The 23,834-nt window shown below is 38.2% G+C and overlaps 1 protein-coding gene across 1 annotated transcript in view; it reads right to left on the bottom strand.

Annotated features, from left to right (window-relative positions):
- Window positions 1-3,017: 3,017 nt before the first annotated feature.
- ELOVL7 (ELOVL fatty acid elongase 7) overlaps window positions 3,018-23,834 on the bottom strand; it is a 31,181-nt gene continuing 10,364 nt past the window's right edge. The window contains exons 2-8 of the mRNA XM_030968783.1: window positions 15,028-15,116; window positions 12,885-13,075; window positions 10,580-10,660; window positions 10,038-10,094; window positions 8,289-8,394; window positions 5,380-5,516; window positions 3,018-4,094 (exon numbers count right to left, since the gene is read on the bottom strand). Coding sequence (XP_030824643.1) covers window positions 3,891-4,094; window positions 5,380-5,516; window positions 8,289-8,394; window positions 10,038-10,094; window positions 10,580-10,660; window positions 12,885-13,075; window positions 15,028-15,091 — 840 coding nt within the window. The 5' untranslated portion in view covers window positions 15,092-15,116 and the 3' untranslated portion in view covers window positions 3,018-3,890. The remainder of the gene's footprint in view (window positions 4,095-5,379; window positions 5,517-8,288; window positions 8,395-10,037; window positions 10,095-10,579; window positions 10,661-12,884; window positions 13,076-15,027; window positions 15,117-23,834) is intronic.

Here is a 23,834-nt window from a genome sequence, read left to right as displayed (position 1 = left end):
GCCGCCTTCGCCCATTGGGCGGCGGGCGCCGCACGTGACGGGCCCGCGCCGTGCTTGATTGGCGGGGCGGGGGCGGGGTGAGAGCAGAGCGCGAGGGGGCGCTGTGGGGCCCCGCCCCGGGCAGCGGGGAGAGGCCTGGTCACGCGGGGCGCCCGGTGAGCCCAGCGGCAGGACAAGAGACAACGGGCAGAAAACTGATGCACTGGAAGTTCCCCATGAACATGAGCAGGAACTTCTATGCTGTGCGGGTACTGTGCCCTGGAACAGATGTCCCAGAGACGTTCTGGAGCCTCCCTCGTGGAAAGATTCCAGGACCATTTGGACAATCCTGTCAGTCCTGTGCTCTGGGATAGCCCTGCTCGAGTAGGTAGGCTGGACTAGGTGACCTGCTGTAGTCCCCTCCAACCTGGCCCATTTGGCGATTCTATGTGTGGCAACAAGTTAAACCACGTCAGGAAAACATTGGCCGGTGAATTGCTGCCCTGATAAAGAGAACACAGCCTTGGCATTAATTAAACAAACAAAACAAAAAAAAAAAAAAAAAAAAAATCCCCTCCAAACACTCAATTTTCAATATTTTAAAATTGTTTCCAATCAGTTTTTTTTTTGTTGTTAAAGAATTTTGTTTTGAATTCAGGCAGTATATGGGATGATAATTACTTGCAATTACATTTGATATTCCTACAGATGACAGGGGTTGATGCTGGTGCCACAGAACTCATTGAGTTGTTGTATATTAGCTCTTTATGTGTGTTTTTTAAAAAGGGTGACTTGGAAAGTAAATAGGAAACCTTCATTTTAAGGTAGGAGATTTTGATACCGAGTCACCTGTCCTGCATGGGCAGGGATGTAACTGAAACTCCTGTGGTACCTATTACAGATGAGCTATCTCTGTCAATCTTTAGGACTCTCACAGGAGAGAAGTGACCGGTAACACCAGCGTTGCTTTCCCACCAGGTCTAAGGAAAACAAAATTATAGCCTTATTCCCCTCACTGTCAGTAAACATTCACCATAACATGGATGACTTAGCTGACTGTTGGACTCCTCTCTCTAGCCTCACTCGAAAGTATACACTTAAGTATGTGAGATGCACAGTTTTTAGGTTCAGATAAAGATTGTGTGATTCTCACATTGTGTGTAGGAGGACAGGATTTGTTTTGAGCTGATGTCATTGGCATCCTCTTAGGCTGCATCCATACAACTCACTTGGAAATACTGCATTCTCTCTCTCCAAATGCTTTATAACTCCCAGAAGACTAAACCACTGTGCAAGATATTATGCAGTGGCAATCTGACACAGCACTTGCTGACAGCCCACAGAATGATTAGCATCTCCAGTTTCTGCCCGTGCTTATTAGTTCTTAATCTCAAACAACTGACTCTGGAAGCCGTTGGCTAGTGTGCAACTGCTGGAAATGGAAGTTTTCCTGGCTCCTTTCTCCTCACCTGTCCACATGCAGCACTCCTTAGTTTTCACTGTGCATAGTCTCAGCTCCTATTTAAGCCCAAGTGAGTTTGAAAAATCAGTTGCAGATCTAGCTCCCAGACCAACAAACAAGTACCTGTCCCTGCACAGCCAGCTGCAGGATGCATTTCTCCATCCATATTTATGGGCAGGGAGGGAGGTATGATTGCAAAATCAGAGACCATAACTAGGACTTTCCCTACCAGCACAGAAATCATCTGCCAGGCTAGAGAGTAACGCCTGCTTCGTTGCACAAGAAGCAGAGGGTACTATTATCCAGTTTTCACTACAGACTAGCTATTACAGCCTTTCCCTCATAAGGCCTGCATTTCCCAAACACATATGAATGCACAGGCTCAAGAAGGCCTAAAAGAACCAAATTGTCCTACTTTCTCCATCAGTAATGCCCCACTTCCTTCATCATTACTTATGTAATAAATATTTTTTATATATATGCATTAAAAAAAAACCAAAAAAACCCTAAAAAAACCCATATAAAACTGGCAAATCCTTTCCAGCTATTTGAAAAAACAGCAATAGGCCTCTGTCCTTAAGGAGAGCCTCCCTAACTGGAGGCCAGGAGCATACATACAGCCCAGAGCTGTCTGACTTAAGACTTAGAATCAGGGATGGACTGCATTTCCCACCAGAGAGGCGTGGTGCCTGATCAGCATCGCAGCTGATTGGGATCATGTGATAGAGCACCTCTCCACATGAACTGCTGAGAACTGCACACTGATGATTTGAAGATCAAGCATCTAAAATTCAGGGATTGCAATTGAAATCTCAAGTCATCCCAATACTTTGAGGTCTACTTTCAAGCTGCCATGAGAGCCAACAGCTACAGGGACTAAATAGTGAATAGATGAAGTATATGCTTTAAAGAACTTGATGTAATCTCAAAAGAAAACATTTGCGTCTCATGTCCAACCTAAAGTTTACATTCCTTTAGCATTTACAATGCACCGTAAATGTCAGTAAAATGAAAGTGTTCAGGTAACAAAGCTTACATTCTTGGAATTATGCAACAGGGAGGCTATTAAAATCTGCCTCAAAGTCTTGAGTATTTGAAAATCCCACAGATCAGATCAAGTAAAAAGCAAATATTGCAAGTTACTTTTTTTCTAGTGTTGTAGAAAACAGTACCTTTAATAGTAACATTAATCTAAACACATTTGATTCCTCATTTCCAGGTCTGTTGCATGCACCAATTTCTTTAATAAACTCATGCAGTACAAACACAACTTGCAAATAGCAAGTTCTTTTGATTTCTACACAAATGTGACCCTAACAATCTTCCTAACCTTGGAAAACAACATACTGGGTAATTCTACACAGAATGGAGCCATGCCCAGTCACCACTGCCTGCCCCACTTCCAGAAGCTTAGAGAATGTCGCATATTTTTTTTGCCTGGTTCCAGACAAGGTAACTGGAGTAACTAACCTTCAGCTGATAAAAACAAGACGCAATAACAAAAAAAACAAGATGACACAAACTCTTTCTAGACATGTATTTCAATAGATAATGGAAATGCAAGAAAGTAGAGCACAGTACAATCACAATAGGCAACATTTCAGCTTAAATCATTAAATCAATTTTTTTTACATTTTATTTGACTACTAAGATTTTGGCTATTGAATTAAAAGATTCCATAATCCACCTAGCCCCACTTCACAAACAGCACAGGCTAGCAATTTAAAGTATATTCATAGACACATTGAATAATAAGAACATTTGGCTACTACAGTGAACAAATCAGTAAGATGTTTTGATCACTATGCTACAAGACAATTCAGATAATCCCCATATTAGTAGCTTTCCAACATTTACGATAATGTTCAACTGAGTAGAACATGAAATGAATTCAGTTCTCCTAGTAAAAGACAGTATATCCAAAAATCTGTGATCTTCAAATGAAACGCTATGTTTTGACAGATTAACACAATCCTTCCTTTAAAGTAATACAGTTTATAAACAGATGTAACAATGTTTATGTATTAACTATATTAATATGCCTTAGATTCTATAAACAGTATTACTGAAGAATCATTCTTATAATAAAATGCAGCTGACAGTTTTAGCAACTTACAGCATTAAAAGTGAAGTATTTTTTATCCCCCTCAAAGTGTGTTCAAAGTACTCAGTACTTGTCATACACATTTTAGTTTTTCCAATTATCTGTATTTTTGTGCATTTTCTAGATAGAGATCCCTGTCTTTTTTAATCAGAGATCTGCAGTTCTTCCCCACTCCCATGTTCTGAATCCCAAATAACTTACGGTAAAAATACAAATTCTGTTTTGGAAGAAAACATACAAAATATACACCATGTAGTGTGCGCACCTAAACGTCTTGATTGTCAAGTAGTGCAAGTTTCCCCATTGACATATATACTTCTTTGGTTTTAGAGACAAGAATTTGTTTCACTGATCTTTGCTGATGCCATTTCTTGCCATTTTTGGCAGTCTTTGTCCCTTCGTGTAAGCATGGTACCAGAAGTGGAGAAACAAGACTAAAAACATGGAGCCATAGAGCCAGATAATAAACATGAAAATTGGATACTGGTACGGACAATCATCCATGATGTAGATTTGTCCTATATGGACTGTAATCATAATAAACTGGACCTGGAGGAAAAAGGTGAAGAAAATAAATACTTTTAAAATAAATTGCAATCTTACTACAGAAGTTTAAAAAATTTCAGCATAGGTTGTTTGTTGAAAAACAGATAGTAGAGGTGAAGTGGGTGGAAAGCAAGGAGCAACAGGGACATCAATACAACTTCCTAATACGACACAGATGCACCTTTGTAGCCCATCTTCCCAAAATATTATTCCACTGAAAAACAGGTTTACATAAAAAAGGAAGAGAGAGTCTGGGACAAACTAAGAAACTGAGTGTAATAGATTAGGATTCTACTCTGGCCAGTTCAGATAAAAAGGAAGGAGACAGACAGTGTTCGTCTAGTGACAAATGGGAGGCTCCTTTAGAAAAATTAGCCAGGAAAAAAAAAAAAAAAGAAAAGAAAGTAACCATTACAGGGTTAAGGAACAATAATTCCCACCTTCCCTGCCTTCCCTGCACACTAGTATGTCACAAAAATACACTCCACATGAAGTCCAAGTTAAAAGTCCACTGGTAGTGCCTCTAGGTCAAAAAGACCAAGTTATAAATATTCAGGCTACATTATTCAGAGTTGCACATGGTTACATGAACTATTCTACCAAAACCAGCCCTGGTGCAAGCAGACAGGGTGCTCCTTTACCTCCTTCATCAGCATCTTTGCTCATTCTAAGCCATTTGTTTAGCCAGAAACTGAATATTGAAAATTCACCCATTAAATGAGGTGGGCATGAAAAAGCACTCAGAAGAGCAACCTTTTGAAAGTGACCTAAAGCGGATAAAACACTTAATATACCCACACTGCAAGAGTGGGTATTTTTTAGTGCTCTGGAGAGACCATTAAAGAGAAGTAAATTTTCTAAACACAAACATTTTCTATGGAAGAACATCAAGTTGTAAATACATACTTTTTCCCTTTCCTTACTACATGTTACATGTAGTTACTAGTTACATGTGTATTCTGTACATTAATTGTATTTTCTTGGTGTAAAGTTATATTTTAATAATTTTTATACAAGCAATGAGTCTTGTAAATATATTTACCAAGTACTGCATAACTGAAAAGCTTATTTGTCTAAATCTGTGATTACAGTGAATGCTGAAGTTGGCAGATATATTACTGTGGAGAGCTCAAACCTTTTGTTATCCTCAATTAAAACATTAGTAAATCTTATACCAACTGTAAGCTCCACACATGGGCATAACTGAAAGGACAAATTTATTGCTTTTAATCCGTGTTAGCTGCAATCAGGTTTTTGAGAGGTGCTTATGTCAAAGACAGTTACTCACAAGTTGTATAGTTGTCATGTACTTTTTCCACCACAAATATTTATGATAGGCTGGTCCCAAAGAACAGATTCCATAGTAAGTGTACATGACAACATGCACAATACAGTTCAGCAAAGCATGAAATGTTCCTAAACCACCTGTAAAAAAACAAGACATGGTAGTAGGTATTACAGTAGGTAATACAGGAGGTATTTAAAAGCCACTGAGGTCCTACAGGTTGTCTTGAGCCAGGGTATGAAAAACATGTACCACAAAACCTAGACTTTGACTAACCCTCAAGGTACTTTACCTGAATTGCATTGATACCAGTTCTGATGGATCACATCAGTTTTTTGTCTCAGAAAAGGGTGGAATTTTTTGTTCTTTGGGTTCATTTTTTATTATTTTTTATTAAAACCTATATTTGATAGAGACATAGAAAAGTTGGTAGAAAGCATTCCTCCTGTTTTTTGCCTCCTTTCTAGACATCATGATGAACTTCCAAAAGTTGTAGAGGATAAGTAATAAGTCTCTTCTCAATACAGATTTGTAGATTCACAGGGAATGAAATAGTTTCAGACAGTAAGTTTTCATAATCATAGACAAGTGTCTCACAGATCCATTGTCAATCTCAAAACATACTAACAGTGAAAGGGAAACTTAAGTAGGGCCCATTCTGGGATAAATTTATGACAAACCATTAACGCATGAGCATTTCAAAGAACAAGTAAGGAAATACTTCCTTTTTCATTGGATTAACCATGGAGCTACATGATCCTGCTCAAAGTAGCTTTATTTTAATGAATGTAATAAATTAGGGGTAAAAATGATCCAAGAAGCAGCAGACAGCAAAGTATTTTTAAAAGAAACATGGACATGAAAACAATGATCATCAAAAAGAAAACAAGATGACATAAAAGGAGACATTTAGTGAGAAAAAGAGTGCCATTTTCCCATTTAGAATCATTCCAATTAAAAATAAAACATATTTTGTGTTTTTAGTAGCTCACACTAATCTTCCAGCTTGAGAAGGCATAACTCCTCCAGCTGTGATTGCAAACTTTCTTTGAAACTTAGCTATTTGTATTTTTAAAAATAATTTGAATGTTCTTACAGTTCAAATATACATACTTTTTTTGGCTTGTGCAGTGAATATGCAGAAGAAAAAATAAATAGCTAAAGGAGAGAAAAAAGGAACCTACACAACAGTACAAAAATATGCTCCAAAAAATAACACTAAGCATCATTTTATAATTCTCTATTTATATCAGATCAGAGAAAAAATAGCAACTCCATCCATAACTGTTGGTATTTTACAAACAAGTTGAAAACTTTACAGATGCTGCTGTTTAGAAGGACAAGCACTGATGAAATTGAATATAAAGTAAACATCAGCAGGACTGAAATTCTTGGAAAAAAATTAAACTTATCAAACAAGAGTATTTGGAAAGATAAATGTAAAGATAAGCAATAGAGTTTTTGGAATACACACAGCTCTGCATAAATGTGAGGGACTATTACTAGCAGGGGACAAAACAATTCTTACACACTTTGCTGAAAGTATTTGTCAAATTATCACATGGGAAATTTGAATCCGATGCAAAATCAGAAGCCTGTAGCTGGTATACTGATCCAACATCCAGATAAAAAGGAGAAAGTTAATCACCTATAAGTGGAAAATTTTCAAGGTTGAAGAGGAGGAACTGTTATTTGCTGCAGGTTTCCCTCTGCAGACCTATAAACACACTGGAGTGTATGCTGAGACAACCATTCACAGTTTTATTATTAACTTAATACCAGTCACTTGGCAAGATTTGAGAAATAGGCAATCAATTCAGCACTTTCCTAATAACAGGAACTTAACAAATACAACAGAGGTATATCCATTTATACACAAGGAAAAGCTGCACACTGGAAAAGTTCAAAAGATGTACAAATTTTCTAGACTGCTTTCTGGACCATTCCAGAAAAAAACCAGACATAAAATAGACACTAACAGATCAGACTGAAAAGCAATGGAATAACTGCTTCATCAATTCATCACAAATTTTCTGGGACAAAAAAAGAAAAAAAACCCCACAAAACATATTTCTAGGTAAACATGTATGAAACCCCGCTATTTCTCAGTAGAAACTCCTAAAAAACCCTAAGCTGTCCCAGAAATGGATTCATAAATGCCTGTGCATTTCTCCACTCTGCGCTTTTCAGAGTATTCTCATGGCAAGTTGTATTTATTAGTGGCACACACTGGTAATGTGGCATAGGAAAATGCATGCAAAGACACACTGAGCAGGAAAGGAAAAGTGAAGGTAAGCTGATAGTGGTCAAAGAATTTAAATTCAAAACAATTCAAATATGTTTCTTTAGTAAAGAAGGTCCAGAAAATATTTCTGTAGTTTTATGAAAGCTGAAGTATCAGGTGTATATAAATCCCACATATGCTACCTAAAGCCAGTAAAAGAAACTGCAACAAAGACCAAGTAATTTCTCAAACAGGAAAAAAAATGAATGTAGTCCTCCCCTCCAACTCCATTCTAACATTTTAGGGGTTGAAGGGGTTCTGACATTGAAGCAGTTTCAACAGAGTTATTTACTTCATGATCTGCCTTAGCACTTATGCTTTTTCAGTGACTTCTCTTTTTCATCTAATAATGGTTTTTGCTTGTACCCAACTCCCTTCTCTGCACCTCTTCTCCCCATAAGAAATCAACACTGAACAAAATGCTGTCAAATAGGAAAAAGGAGTAATCCCCACCCATTTAAATAATTACGGTGATCTCAGTTGTTCCAAAAAATACTGCAGAAGTCTAAATTTAAAAACACTGATGTTTCCAAGGTGTGTAATTCTCTTTCTTTTTTTTTTTGTCTACCATAGGTAACTTTCATTACCAGAAGATATGTTCAACCTAAACTCCACTCTCTCTCCATACCTGCGGCAAATTTGACTCCAAACCACCAGGTCCATGGCATGATGGAATGATGAAAGACATGCAGGAATGTAACTTGGTTGTTTTTCTTACGCAGCACAAAAAATATCTGAAACAGATTTTTAATGAATAGAATGTTACAGAAAATAATCAAGTCCAACATATTTAAAGGAAGATATACACATCAGTGCTGGTTGCTCATACTGTACATTTAAAAGTTCTTCACAGTTATAGTGTTGGGAGAAGAAGGAAAACTGAGCAACTGTCTGGCTATGCAAACTAGTTTCCAAAAAAACTTAAAACCAATAAGTAAAATCCACCTGTGAAATGTCAAAAGCCAAAGCAAGCTTTGAAACCAAATGTCAAAGGTAGAGCCATCAGCTACATGTGCAACAAACCATGTAAGATGGACTTGCCTGGACTGAGAAGTCTCTACAAGCATCAGATTTTAAGCCCCTGAACCATTAATGAAAGGCCATTTGAGAAAATTACCTGAAGGACTAAACTATGTTAGAAAAATAGCACTTTATTATGAACTCTGACTTAGCTACCATTGGAAAACATTAAAATTGTACAAAATATATGTAGGTATTCTTAAATGATATTGACAGGCTCCATTTTAAAGGGCAGGCATCAAGGGAAATGTTAAGGGAAGACAGCAAAAACATGTAAGAAATCAGGTCATGGAAAGGGTAGTATCAGATGGCAAGCAAACAAACACAGAAGAAGTCTGGTGTGCCAGAGAAAACATTTGGAATCAGCTGATTTAAATACAGCTAAGAATTTACCTTTGCAATAAAACAAAAAAGCTGATGAAAAACAAGTGCCTAGTTGTCTGTATTCAAACAAAACAATTTTCTTTAAAAATTAGGCTTGTGACTAATTAAAAAGGAGCACTATAACCTGTGTGGAATAAAGGCAAATAGAGGAATATACAAGTCAGGATTTTCCAGTTTTAGCATTCCTGACACTTCCATTACCATTCCATTTGGTTTAGTCAGTAAGATCTCCCAGTGTTGAATCATGAACATTTGCAGATGAAAAGTCAGACAGCCAGCTTGTTCAGAGGATGTAGAACATCCTCACTGCTCATGAGTCAGCTCCTAAACCATCACTATTGCATGTCAAACAACAGGGCAAAACCTGCAGCTAATTCCAACACTCAGAAGCTGTTTTGAAAATACCTCAGTCAGTAATATCTGGTGCCAGTCTTGGGAAAACAGCTGCTGGTACTGAGCGAGGTCTGCATTCTGCTTCAGTGCATTGCTGCTCAGACTTTGCTTGGATGAGGTTAGAGTGCCAGCCTGACCTCAAACATCTTTATAATCACAACACCCAAGACAATCTCAGGAATTTAGAGCAAGTAGGTATGGCAATTTTGTCCTGCATTCAGAGCTGCTGATGATATGAATGGGGAAGATAAAATCTGAAGAAAAAAATATTCAGCATGATCAACTGGTTTTTATCTGCAGTGTTGAGACAAGCATAACAGATTAGTGTACTCAGCTGTTAGGCAAGTTATCCAGACTTCCTAAATATTGTTGTTCCCTCATTAATATTTTTCCTGATAGTGAAGGAAGAACAGTGTTAAAAAGACAATGAGATACAAAGAGACAAGAGGGGTAAACATTGTGATGGTATTCTAATAATTGAAGATTGGAGCAACTTATATCCTAAACTCTGAACAGTACCAGTTCTTCTGCTGTGAAAAGAAAACAGAACCACTTCTTTTATTAGGCTACAAATACTTACAGTGTCTAATAATTCAATGAACTTGGAAAAGAAGTAAAGCCAACAAGTTCGCACCATCTGCAAGAATAAAAATCAAATTGTCAAAACATAAAAGTCATAGCAGGACAAATGAGTATCTATATAAAAGAAAGTATTGGGCCAAGTGATGTTCCAAGGTTGATAGAAATATTTAAATGTATAGTTTGACTATTTTTTCTTTAAACTTAAGGGAATTTTAAAACCAACAAAAACAAGCCAATGAATTCCTTGCCTCTTTCTCCAACCATCCCTCCAGTTAACTCACTTGCTCTGCATTATGCAAGAGGATATTTCCATTTAGTGCATTCCACTCTACAACAGTGCATTCAAAAAGCAGGCTGTTCAAAAAGCATTTCTAAAACTAAAGTAAATGTACAACACACTACTTTGAGCAACTTGGTCTAGTGGAAGTTGTCCTTGCTCATATCAGGGGCATTGGAACTAGATGATCTCCAAGGTCACTTCCACCCCGAACCAGTCTATTGTTCTATGAAAACAGTTCACCTTTGTCTTTGGCAACTTACTCTCAGAGCTGTTGGTGACCTTGAGTAGTCAACGATATCGCACCGGAATGAGTATCCTGTGGCCCAGCCTGACATAAGAAACTGGAGGAAAAAAAGGGCAAAGATTAACTTCACATCTTTTGAAAAATTCATTAATTTTGGATTACTTTTTCAATCACTAAGCAGGAGGGGAAAAACAATATTAAAAACACCTTAAATCAGCAACTTTGTCAATCATCTACCTGTGTGTGGGATAGCTACCACAAAAATCCTTTGCTGTTGCAGATTAATGAATTTCTAATTCCAGGACCACACCCATAGACAAGAATTTTCTTCCTACACCCATTATTTCAGCTTTAGTAACTGAAGAGAAGAAAGAGATGCATCTCAAAACCAGTGTTAAAAAACAACTTACTGTGTAAGTAAGACCACAAAACCAAATATAATTATTTTTAAAATTGCTATCACAGCTAACTATCTTAATACAAAAAGGAATACAACACAGCATCTTAATACTCTAACAAAACCAGCACAACAGAAAGCCATTGCTAATTATCATTAAAGACAAGGAACAAATCAATATGCATGATGTATATTTAATACCATAGTCTCTAAAATTCTGCTTAGTTAAACTTCATGGTTCAATTAGTTTTCCACTCATATGCGTGACGAAAAGCTACAACTGAGAGCACATGACCAAAGGACTATATGTACCAAATATAATATAATCTTTTCCCTTGGAATATATTAAAGTTTGGACAAGAGCAACAATATTAGTATTATAGTTGGCTTATTCTACTGCCAGCCACTATGACATCTGTATTTTATTTTATACCTTCATGATGTTTCCCATTATCATCATCCACTCATCCACGGTAAGAGCTTCACCACTCCTAACTGAAGCAGGCTTTAGCCCGTTTAACTTCCTGATTGAGGAAGAACTGATTGCTTAAAAAAAATAAGTTTCTTTAGAACACCAGCACTAGAACACCCACCAAATGACTTGGTTCCAAAAAGGGGAATAATTAGCTTCCTGCTGACCGCCAGACAATAGCAGGCATTCAACTGGTTACACTCTGTCCATGCACTCTTTCATGAAATTGTAACATGGAAGTCTTGACAGCAGACTTATTGAATACTGTGCCAGTGTCAGACACTAATAGAAGTTTAATTTTTTTCTTATTGTTTCTTTGTGGGTTTTTTGGTGTTTTTTTTTGTTTGTTTGCTTCTGAGGTTTATAACGAAAACCAAACTTGGAACTAAATTCCAAAAAATTGTCTAAATAGCAAAAGTGTTCATCTTGCCCACCACCTTTCATGAAGTCATGACACAAAATAGCTGCTGCTGCAGTGCCTTTAGAGAGCTTGGAAGAAATGTCGGGTAGTTCACTGTAACTCATGATAAGATTCATGCAAATTAAGCTAACAGGAATATATCCTGCCAGTTTGGCACAATAAAAAATCTGACAGCTTTTTATTACTAGTTTGCCAAGCCTGAAATAGCCACATGGCCTGGGAGTCACACACAGGGTCAGTACCAGCACAGTGGTGCTTCGCCAAGCAAATGTGTAAGGCTGTCATTCACACAATACCATCAACAAATAGCTACACTTCGAAAAACTCCACCAAAGCCCACCAAATCCCAATAAACAAATAAAGCCCAACACCAGCAAAATCTCAACATTGCTTTTGAAAAAAAAAAAGAGAATTTGCTATTTTGGGGTTGTGGGGAAAAGCAGTGTTAAAGATACTAACAATTTGGGCTTAGTGGGGGAAAGCAGGGGGTAGATGTTAGAGGTTTTTTGTTCAGAGGGGTTTTGTTTCTTCATTTAAAGGACAAAAATGCCTTGAATTAGATTTTGTTAACCTCTGTCACTGATTTCTGTCATTTAAAAGGCAGATCTAACTGAAGATTATTTCATAGTAGACATACTCTATACACTGTTTGAAATATCAGTTGTTGTTCCTTCCCTTAAGGGCAGGTTGTCACATTATCACCTAGGAGGACAGAAACAATTACAAAATACTAAGAAAAGCATATTGTCTGCTTTTCCTGATGCAGTACAAAGAATTTAAATGATGAAAACTTCAGACTTTTTAAATTATATATAATAACACAAAATGTTTCATGTTCTCTCTTTCTGGGTATGACTTATTCTCTTTTTCCAAGAATTACAAGTTTAGCATACAGCTTGGAGGATGATAATTACTGCCATGACAATAACATTTTTTTGAGAATTGCAGTGTAGGAATTATATTAATAAATTTATTAAAAGTTAGTTGTTAAGACATGAAATATATAAATACATTACAAACATAGTACTTACTTCATAAGTCATATATAAAGAGAGGGCTACCACGCTAAAATTATAAAATGTCATGATCTGCCTGAGTTCAAAAGGTTTTTTATTTTCCATGAGTTTGGGTCCCAAGGAAGTGACAAAATAAACGTAGGTTCCAATGATAAAAGTTGTTGGAAAAGGTGAAGACATGAGTGGCCAGCCTTCCAGTCTTGGATCTAGAGGGGGTAGAGGGAGAAAAAAAAATCAGAGGTTTACAGTACTTACTAAAACAGCTACAGAAAAGTATTTAATTCCTGATAGTCTAGGTTTTTCTGTCCCTGATCACATTTCAGAGTCCATTCACCTCAAATCCATACTGACTGGATAACATGATTTAACCCATGTAGGACTCAGCGCTTCTTTCTTCACATATAATGAAAAGGAGACACAGACTCACGAGCGACATGATTTTCTGTCTTTACAGCACAACAAAGCACACACTTTCATACGACAAGAAAGTTATAATACAACAAGCAAATGTTGCAAGTTATTCCACAGTTGTGCCAGAGAGCTGTATTGCAGAGACACCTCCTCCTAAGCACACCCCACTCCCTCTCCCTGCAGATGAGGCTGGCAGGTAATTCATCTGAGCATCACCATGATTTCACTGCACCCTTCTGTAGTTCATCACAGAGTCCCAGATCATCAAAGACTGCCACATTTCTCCATAAGCAGGTGAACTTACACAAACCTCATGTAATTTTTATTTTCTTTCATTTTCTTTACATAGACTTTTGGAAGATTTGGCTCAGAATGATCCCAAACTTAACTACGGATTGCTTTCTGTTGCTTTCATGGTTTGCTGCAGTATTTTAAGGGTAAAATTATACTAGTGTTATTTTTGTCAAGTGTTTAATTCATAGCCAAATGTTTCAAGTCAGCGAATTTTCAACCCACAGCATTCAAGCAACCTTTCACTCATGAAACCTTCTGATGTGGTTAACAGCCACTGGAAGTGTAAAAACAGATTGAGGAGGAGAGCACATTACAATGCTGCTCAGAGCTTGTCATGTGCCAGTGCTGCTGCCCACAGACCAAGGAGGACTGTGACCCACAGCATGAGGAATCTGCTTGTGTATGCTGCAGGAGAACCACCATCTCTTCACAGCTGACTGTTTTTGTTGTATCCACCCTTGCCCTGCTCCTACCAAACCTTTCCCGCTGTTCTTCCCAGCCTGATCCCGAGAAAACCACGTTCCACCACTAACACTATGACACAAAATGCCAAATACAAGCACTGTTGGGCATGGACACAACTCAGGTTCTGGAGTCATGGACACTGCAGCAGAAATGCTCGCTCCCTCCCAATACACTTCATCCCATGAGTCATACTACTTAAACTCCCTGCTCACTTGCAGGCTGTGCTTTTACAGAACAAGCAAAGTGGTGCTCAGCTATGCTAGAAAAGATAAATCAGTAATCATATATATATAACCTTAACCACATCTCATTTTTTTTTCCAGGAATTAGCTAATCCCTGTCACTATCTGTCTACCACAGCAAGAAACACTGAGAGTGATGGGTCTTAACACCAAAATTGAGGTCTTCTCTATCAGCTTTTGGTAAGCAAACAGAATAAGAGAGTGGCAACATAAAATCAAAGTGTGATTAATATCCCTTACTAACTGCAACAAGAGACAAACATCCCTTTTCAAATTACCACTGTGACAGAGTTAATTACTCTGAGGATTAATTTCAAAATACTGAAACTTATCAGGGCTTGGGTTCTTTTTTCCACTTTGCAAAAGCAAAATGCAAGAAGCAATGTGCATTAATTAACTGATAAAATGCAATTGTTTGGTAACGAAAGAGAGTTGAAACTATACATTCAGCACGATAGGAAAAAAGTAAACTATATATTCAGGCAACCAGAGACACTGACAGGAGAATCCCTATCTGCACTTTATTTACTCTGACTTTAATTCCATAAACTACCTGAGTTTTGTTTACTTCTTATTTTAAAATGCAGAAACTAGACTGCCGTGTTAATAGGTAACCTGGCAAGTCTTACAAATATTCACAGGATGACAAAGCTACTTCTAAGTTGATAAACAGCACACCTAGCATAGCTACACATTGCTATTCAAAATTATTGGGAGTTAGTAAGTTTTAGATTTAAATGACTCACCAGCATCTTTAATCCATTCATCATACAGTAGTATAGCCTTTGATGTCAGATTGCTAAAGGCCATTTTCACTTGATTTTTATGATGCTGCCTGCAGAAAACAAGCCAAAACAGAAATACAGATTTTTATCAATAAAGAAAGATTAATAAAGTTTTTTGGGAAAGATTTTCAGGAAGCAGAGTTGTAAAAAAAGAGAAAAGACTAACAGAACACCATATGTGAAATACAGATCAGGAAGCATAAGCTGGCCACATCCCACTATCCTTGGGTCTAATTTATAGCACAGCTGTTATGCGCAACAATATGATTTTGCAATCTCTACATACAAACCAGGTGTTTCCGTGCCATAAAGTGTTATCTCAAGAAACTGTGCTGTGGTTAACCATTACAGTTAAGAGGTAAATATGAATAAGCAACAGATGCTTAAATTATTTTTTATCACCATCTCCACTTAAAGTCCAAGTTGCTGATATATGAGGAAGTTCAGCTTTGCAATATTTATTATTGGAAAAAAAAATCTAAATAATAAGTATTTCTAAGGTATGTGGGAAGGAGAAAAGATACCAATATGTCAGCATACTCCTTTTAAATACAATAATTAGCCATGTTATAATTAGTATGCAAATCCCACTCTGATGAATCAACTGTTTCCACACCAGAATCATGGAATGCCATAGTACCAACGGCAGCACCATTAACCCAAAAATTATCCAGCACATCCACTTTGCATGCAGTACCTCCTACTTATGTAAAACTTTTCAGAGAAATATTCTTATATGAATACTGATTTTTGCTCCACAATCAAACACTCATTCCCTTGCCTCATTTCCCTTAGAAAATAACTTCTAAAAATCCCAGCACATTTGATGATGTTTTTCTCGTACCCCACTCAGTGTCTCACTTTACCATATGAATTCTCTCAATACCTCTGCACAATCTTCACACTGTATTCACCTTTATTAGTAGTATTTATTTATTATTTCAGGCTGCAGCACACCTTGATAACCAGCTCCCTTCCTCTGGCAGCCCTTCTGCATCTCTTCCAGCTAACCCAGCTGCAAGCTGAGAGAGCCAGTTCTTCCCTCATGATGGTAATGCATTGTTCTCCTCAGATCTCCCCACTATCATCTTCTCATTTATCTTCACCTTAACAGTCCAGAAAAACAATTCCACCCTTATTTCCACTTCTGCAAGTACATGCTGTTCACTGCCATTTCACAGGAATTTTTAGCCACTACACTCACCCTTCATTGCAAGATGCAACACAGACAAGCCTACCTCCATTAGAGTTCAACTGATCTATTTCATCTCCATTCTCATTTTGTTGCCCACTTGTTTTCCTGGGTGAGGTTCTGTCCTGTGTCTCTGAATATCTGAAACCATCACCACTTTCAGGTTTGGAAAATATTTCCTCTGCAAGTCTCTTTTAAGTTCACATTTTCTAGAAATATCATCCTCCAGCATCAGCATTTCCCAACTCAATGTCACTGCCTTCACACTGAGCATTTTCATGCATCCTGTATTCATATTACATTATTTCCTTCAGCACTCTATGCTGATAAAGGTGCTGACAAAACAAGAAGTAGGGGGCATACTCTTTCTTTACTAATGGAAGCATAAGGAGCACTCTTGCATTTGACACTAGCAATCACATGAGAGAAAGCATTTTATGGTTAGAGGCAAATTATAAATATTATTGTCACCTTGCTCCATAAGCCAACTATGGATGATATCAAACACACATAAATCCAACCCTGTCCTGAACACCAGGTACTTCAGAGTGCTCAACTGTGACAGCCAAGCAATTCAGCCATACCTGGTGCTGGGGAGGAATCATTAAAAATGTTTACTTTATAAATAACTATTGTATTAAATTGCTAGACTGATTACAATAAATTATCCTTTTAATCCAGTATTCTTTCCGTTTCAGACACATGAGAACAGTATGTCAAGAGAAAAAGCATGGCAAACTAAACTGTACTTCATGCAGTGGTTATAACAGAATTCTGCCAAAGCCCACAGAAATCTTGCATAGAGCATGGCTCAATTTTACAACAAATAAATTCCCTGAGTACAAATAATCATATTATATTTAACTGGTTCTTTGGCAAGAAAAGTAGCTTCCTGATTTCACTGCCACCCAGATGTAAGACAAAAACCACCCAATGTTTGTGCAGTTGTAATTGCCACCAGAGAAGAGCAGAGGGAACAGCCCCACAGACACCCAAGTCAGCACAGAAGGAAGGACAGGAGGTGCTCCAGGGGACAGAGCTGAGGTCCCCCTGCAGCCCCTGGTGCAGACATGGGGAGCAGCTGTGGCTCTGCAGCCCCTGGAGGGCCCTGGAATGCAGAGATCCACCTGCAGCCCCTGGAGGAGACCCAGGCCAGAGCAGGTGGATGCCTGAGAGGAGGCTGTGAATTCATGGAGAGAGAAGGCCACACTGGACCAGGCTGTGGCTGAAGGACTGCACACCATGGAAGAGTGACTGACATTGCAGCAGTTCATGGAGAACTGTTGCCCACAGGATGGACTCACACTGGAGAAGTTCACGGAGAAGTTCTGGAGAAGTTCTCCCATGGGGGAGACTCCATGCTGCAGCAGGGGAAGGACTCCTCTCCCTGAGCAGCAGCAGGGATATGTGATGAACTGACCACAAACCCCATTTCCCACCTCCCTGCACCACTCCTGGGGGGAGGAGGCAGAGCTGGGAAGGAGGGAGGGGGGGGGAAGGTGTTTTCAGGTCTCATTTTGCTTCTCATTGTCATGCTCTGATTTAGTTAGTAATAAATTCAATTATTACCTTTAATTCGAGTCTGTTCTGCCTGTCATGTTATTTGGTGAGTGATCTTTCCCAATCCTTATCTTAACCCATGAACCCTTTGTTGTATTTTTTCTCCCCTGTCCAGCTGTGAAGGGGAGTGAGAGAGAGGCTTTGGTGGGCATGTGGCACCCAGACAGGGTCAACCCACTGCAATGGGCTTGGGGTGTTGATCATGACACCCTCTTAAAGCTGTCATTCAACAACTGTAAACTCACAAATAGATAATTCTTTACATTTACCCACTTGACTCCTCCACTTTAGTTTTTGATTCAGAAGTCAGACAAATGTGCTGTCAGCATTTAAATGCAACTCATGCCTGCTAGGCATTGAGGCCAAATGCAAGACTTTTATCTGGAATCTGACTATTTCCAATAGATTTCTTCTAGCTCTAGTAGAAAGGTAGAAGATGAAAATAGTGAAACTGGCCCTTGCCATACTGATTTGTCCCAACTCTTCCGGACCCCAGCACTTACAGCTCCTCTTCCTTTAAAAGTACTCAAAAGTTTAGACAGCAGAGGCTCTCAGCCTTCAAGATTTCTTTTCTGTTCATAGTCAAGCAAGAAACAACTCCACCACAGTTAGCAAACTTTTTCTGAAAGTTTCTGGAGTTCAGTAATGCTGGAGTTCAGTAACTCAAAGAAGGATAAGTTCAGTAAACAGAGAAGGATTTACACAGAAAGCAGCTCCAGCCTCACCACTCAATAGTGACTGATCTGAATCTGAAGGTAAGCAAAATACAGTAACTCCAATTTACTTTAAGAAACAATGTCTGCAAGAAAGACAGTGCTGTTCAGAACTTTCCTACAGTTAAAAGGTTTATTTAAAACCAACTTTCATATATGATATTACTATTTCACTTTCAATTTGCTTTACAATTCTACCTATTTTCTAACCTAGCTACACAGTTTTCCTTCATAAATCCACTCCTGCGAACAGAAGAATGGTAATGGTAGGTTCTCAGGATCATTTTTTGTTTACCACCTACAAAAGGAGAGTTAATGGCAGCATGAAAAATATTTTGTCTTACCTTGTTACACTTACTTCACACATATTCATACACACTGGAAAATAATATGATCAAGGCCTGCTTTTTTTAATGGAAGAGTGGAAAATAAAAGGAAATCACATATCTACACAGAAGATAAATAACTAACTTGTGCTTCACCAAAGAAATCAAACCATTTCTGAAAGACTGGTTTTAATAGTACAACTGTGTTGTTAAGCAGTAAACTGATAATGCTTTGACCGTAATGCACTCTTCCAAAACGTTTGGCAGTAGTCTACAGAAATTATCTTCTAAGAGACTGGAAAGAGTTCACCTAAGGGGTCAAAGAGTTGGAGCCAGAGAAGGCCATTTGTTAAATACACAGTTTTAGTTCTTCAAACTATAAACTCATCTGCCCATTATGCATTTGTATAGCCTTAATTCTGTCAGGAAAATATACATTTGGTTTATCTACCTGCTAATGTACTTACAGAGTCAGTTCATCAGCACTTTTATTTCCAATCTTCCCCTTTCTGCTCTTATCAAAATTTAAAAATGCCATTAAAATGCACAATAGATTGTCCAGTTGGTAGCAAACTCTCTCAAAATTAGGTAACACAAGCAGACTCATTTTCAAAATTGGGTCATTTTAAACAATATATTGCAAACAATTTACATAAACTCAAAAATACAATAATATAAGTAGTCTGGCCAGCTTGAAAAGTTCTAAATAACAGAGACAGTCCTCTCAAACACATGCAGTTGGAAAACAACTTTCAAAACCACCTAAAAAACATATGCAAGATATTCAGCTCTTCAAAAGAAATAAGCACTGCTTTTCTTTTTGTCAATGGAAATAATACTGTGTACCTAAGTTCAAGTCAGTGTAGCACTATAATTTCTGAATATATCTTTAAACAAATGTGCCTCCACCACTGTAAGAAAAGGAGATATAAGTGAGGCAAAGGAGGAAAAGTTTTGTGTTAAAGAGCAAAGTAATCTGCTGTGCTCTGGTTGCCTGCAACTTAGCAGACAGCTGGAAGAGCCCACTAACTGCAGCTCAGCTAAGGCATACAGCTTGGCAGAACCAGTTCCAGGTTGGACCATTACCTTTACTGGAGAGACAAGGGCAGATAAGATTGTTTACGCCAACAGAAATGCCACAAATACTACAGCAAATCATATGAGAATGTCTGACGATGAGAAGTGGTAAGGAAACAAGCTGTTGGAAGTGTTCAAGTTCACTCAGCTCACAAAACTATTAGTGATTTTTGTAATGGGAATTACTGGTATGCCTCAAATATTCCTAATTTTTAAATGAGAAAAAGAAGTTTCTCACATTCCTTTGGTTAACCCACATGAAAGATATTTGCCATTCTTTATGCTCATTTATTTCCCCTACATAGTTTTTAAAAAATAAAACAGATATCAAGATTTGCTTTTAAATAGTAATTTTACAAAAATTGTTTTATGTTAATGGCTACTAAACAAAATAAGCACATAAAAGAACTTCACAAAAAATACACAAAAAACAAACAAACAAAAAAACCCCTCAGAATGAAACAATCTAATATAAGCTCTGTCACTCCAAAAAACAATTTTCAATTCACATGAACTTAAAACACTTAACATTAAAAATAAACATTAGAGAAAAAAGCTTATTTCTAGAAAGACAGACAAGATACTTTTACAGTGATCCTTTAGAAAATGTCTGGAGATTATGACAACCCAGGGCAGAATTCAGTGGTCTAATTTCCACCCAGGATAGGTCTCAAAAACAAAGCTTCTGGAGTATCACACCTAGCCCAGTGATGACTGGAGGATCATCCACCCTGCAGACCCCAGTGGAAGAGGGGGAGAGCCTACAGCAACATTGACACATGCAGGTCTGATTTCAAAATTATAGCTTAAGAAATGGCAGTAATACCGGCTTACATATTCAGGCACAATTATGAAACTTTCATGTTTCAGAATCACTTTGTATACTGTTGTTAATTCTGCTCTTGAAGTTCAGAAGGTAATTAAATTAGGACGTTTCACAGATGGTATCTTAAGATTTACCTGGGAAATACCAGCTCTGCCCTTCCTATTTCCCAAGGCTGTGTGTTACATAATTGCAGTTATTTTAACTACATTACTCCCTTATGCCACATGGCAAGCAACTACAAACTACCTATTATATTACACGGATTACTCACTCATGTTCTGCAACAAAGTTTTAAACTTCAGCTGGGTGTCACCTGTTGTTATGAATTTTGCTGAGAAAAGTTTCTGTCACCTTTTCCATTTTTATGCCTTCTCTCAACCATCCAGCCCAGTTTGTGAGCGATTCATCTCACATGCAAGTTTGCTACATCCTGCTTAAAATTATATGGCTTTTTCTTCTTTGATAATATTGCTTATGAACACTGCCCCTGCTAGATGATAGTGGATATCCTAAAAACAGATTACTGAGGCTTAGAAACTTTATTAGAACATTTTCTAAAATTCCTCATTGGAACTATTCAATAAGATATGTAATGCTTATCTTGTGTAGTCACCCTTACTGAATTTTTTACATAGGACTTCTTTATTTAATCCTTTGCTTTTTAAACTAGCATCAAATCTGTTATTCATCTATGTGACTAAAGTACTCTAAGTAGCACAACTAGTGAAAACAGGTTTCATTTAAACTACACTTCTCACTGGTTTTTTGTCTGTCCAATGCATTTCCCACTCAGCTGCTGTGTAAAATAAAGACCAGTTTGTATTTGCTTCCACACCTCTCTATAAATAGTTAAAAGAACAGATATTGAAGACTTCACAGCAAAGCTGAACAGTAACAACAGGAATGGAAAATCCCCTTCTTATGGGAACAATTTCAGGAGTATAGCCCTGCTTTGTACCAGCTCCCAGCCAGAATTACAGGGGCACTCTCCTGGATCACACACACTGAACCAACTACCAGTGTCTGAATGAGGAAGGCCCCTTGTGCAGTCCAGTCCCACAGCATCACTGCCAGTGGGGCTGCTCCAGGCAGCTGCAAGATAAGCCACAGCAGTTCACCAATCCAAATTAAAGCTTAGGCTTTGAGAATGAAAAAAAAAATATTATTTCTCAGTCAACTCAGACTTGAAAGGCTGAACTGGCTTGTGCAAAGGAAACATTAAAACTCACAAACTGATATGCCACAGAAAGGGAGAATTTTGGGAATAACAGCCCTGTCATAGATCCCTTTAAGTTGATAATGAAGTCATGTAGGGAGGCCACATCATCATCCAGTCCCACCTACTCATAGACAATCCTGGACTTGATTGCTAGTCAAACACTTCATATGCTCCACCTCAAAAAGTCATCCCACTGTCCACCAGGGCACTCTACAAGATGAGATGTGAAACCACAAAAATTACATTGTGCTACAGTAAGGCAGGAAAAGATCTGTTATCACCAGTATCTTAAATATCTTAAACATATCACCTGAGGTTGCAGGGATGCCTGTGAAACGATCCTAGGGACTAATCTTCCACATCAATACGAAGACTTATCAAGTCTAAACAGTTCTTGCAACCATAGCCTGGAAGGAAGTTTCTTTGCAAGTCTGAATCTACTTATCAGGTTAAATCAAGTATAGCACTCTGGGCACATCCCTGAAAAAGTTCTCAGTTTCACTTAGGACTTGAGCACCATGGACATCACTGTATCTTCACCAGCTTTCTCTCCCCATACTTCCAATGTTTCAGAGAAAACAAACAACATTAGCAGGGGTAAAGTTCCTAAGACTTCAACTTGTTTTCAGTGCGCCCCTGCCTTTAACAAAAGCTCTTTATTGAGCATTTAAATGTCAGCCATCCTTCAGCCAACTAGTCTCACCTCCCTACTCTGCTGCAGTGAGCGGCTCCTCATAGAGCTTAGAGCAGCAGCGCCTCTCCTTGGTGCCCCAGTGCACTACTTACCCTTGGCTCCTTTGAGTTTGATTCTAGCTCAGTGACACCAGCTCACAATATCACCTAGACCTGCATACACAGTGACTCCTGAGGCACACACAGCATGACAACTTTCACTTAGAAGTAAAAATAAGGTTGTTAATGCAACCTCACTTCCATCAGACAGTGGTATATCATTACCCTTATCAAAGGCCTTTGGTAATGAATTGGTTTAGTAACTGGGCCATATCCAACCCAGGTTAACATCCTCCTTTCCCAAAGGATTTAGACTCTCCTGGTTCCTCCTTACCTTATTGTACAACTAGGAAAGCAGCATTTCAGATTTACTTGAAAGACCAGATCAACTAAGCTTTAGGTCATTTTAAGCAGACTTTCACAAAACATAAACTAAAGGCTAGAAAGCAGTAACACAATCTAGTATTTTCAGCCGTGCTGTGCAATCATGCTAACACCCCCTGTGCTCCCTGCTCATTCATCTACAAGCCAACATCTTCCTAACATACAGAGCTCTTACCCATTCTGTTTGTTTTTCCTCTATAAACAGCTATAGTAGAGACAGTTCTGATAAGGATATGTAAGAATTATTTACAGCTGTGGTGTTTCTAAAGTGCATACACATCATTAGTAACCAAGCAAATCAGAATAGAGCTCTGTACTGAACTAGAGGTAAGGACTGTTATTTACCTGCCCAGCAAAAGATAACACAAACTGGGTTTCTCAAGCCTTGGCAGCACATTTTTAATACTCAGTTTATAGGTAAGCTCTACAAAGAGAGAGGGAGTGCAAGTGCCAGCTAAATACTTTGAATGAAAGGGATCAAAGACATCAAATGTCTGAGACTGTCCCCTTCTCTTAGCAGCAAGCTGAGTGACTGAGCCACTCCACCATATTGTCTACCCTAATTTACAGTTAAGAGTTAATGCATAAGGGTTAAGTGAATATAAGGCTCTCATACATTGAATTAATCACAACAGAAGCAGTTTGCTACCAAGGACTTGGTTTGTGTTTACCCACCTCTTAGTAGAACAACAGCGTAAATTGTCATTAAATAGTCACAGTGGGGGTGACTCCATGGAAG

This window comes from Camarhynchus parvulus, chromosome Z (genome assembly GCF_901933205.1).
Source record: "Camarhynchus parvulus chromosome Z, STF_HiC, whole genome shotgun sequence".
NCBI classification, from domain to species: domain Eukaryota; kingdom Metazoa; phylum Chordata; class Aves; order Passeriformes; family Thraupidae; genus Camarhynchus; species Camarhynchus parvulus.
The sequence above is the reverse complement of the archived record's forward strand: the minus strand, read 5'-3'. Positions and strand labels throughout refer to the sequence as shown.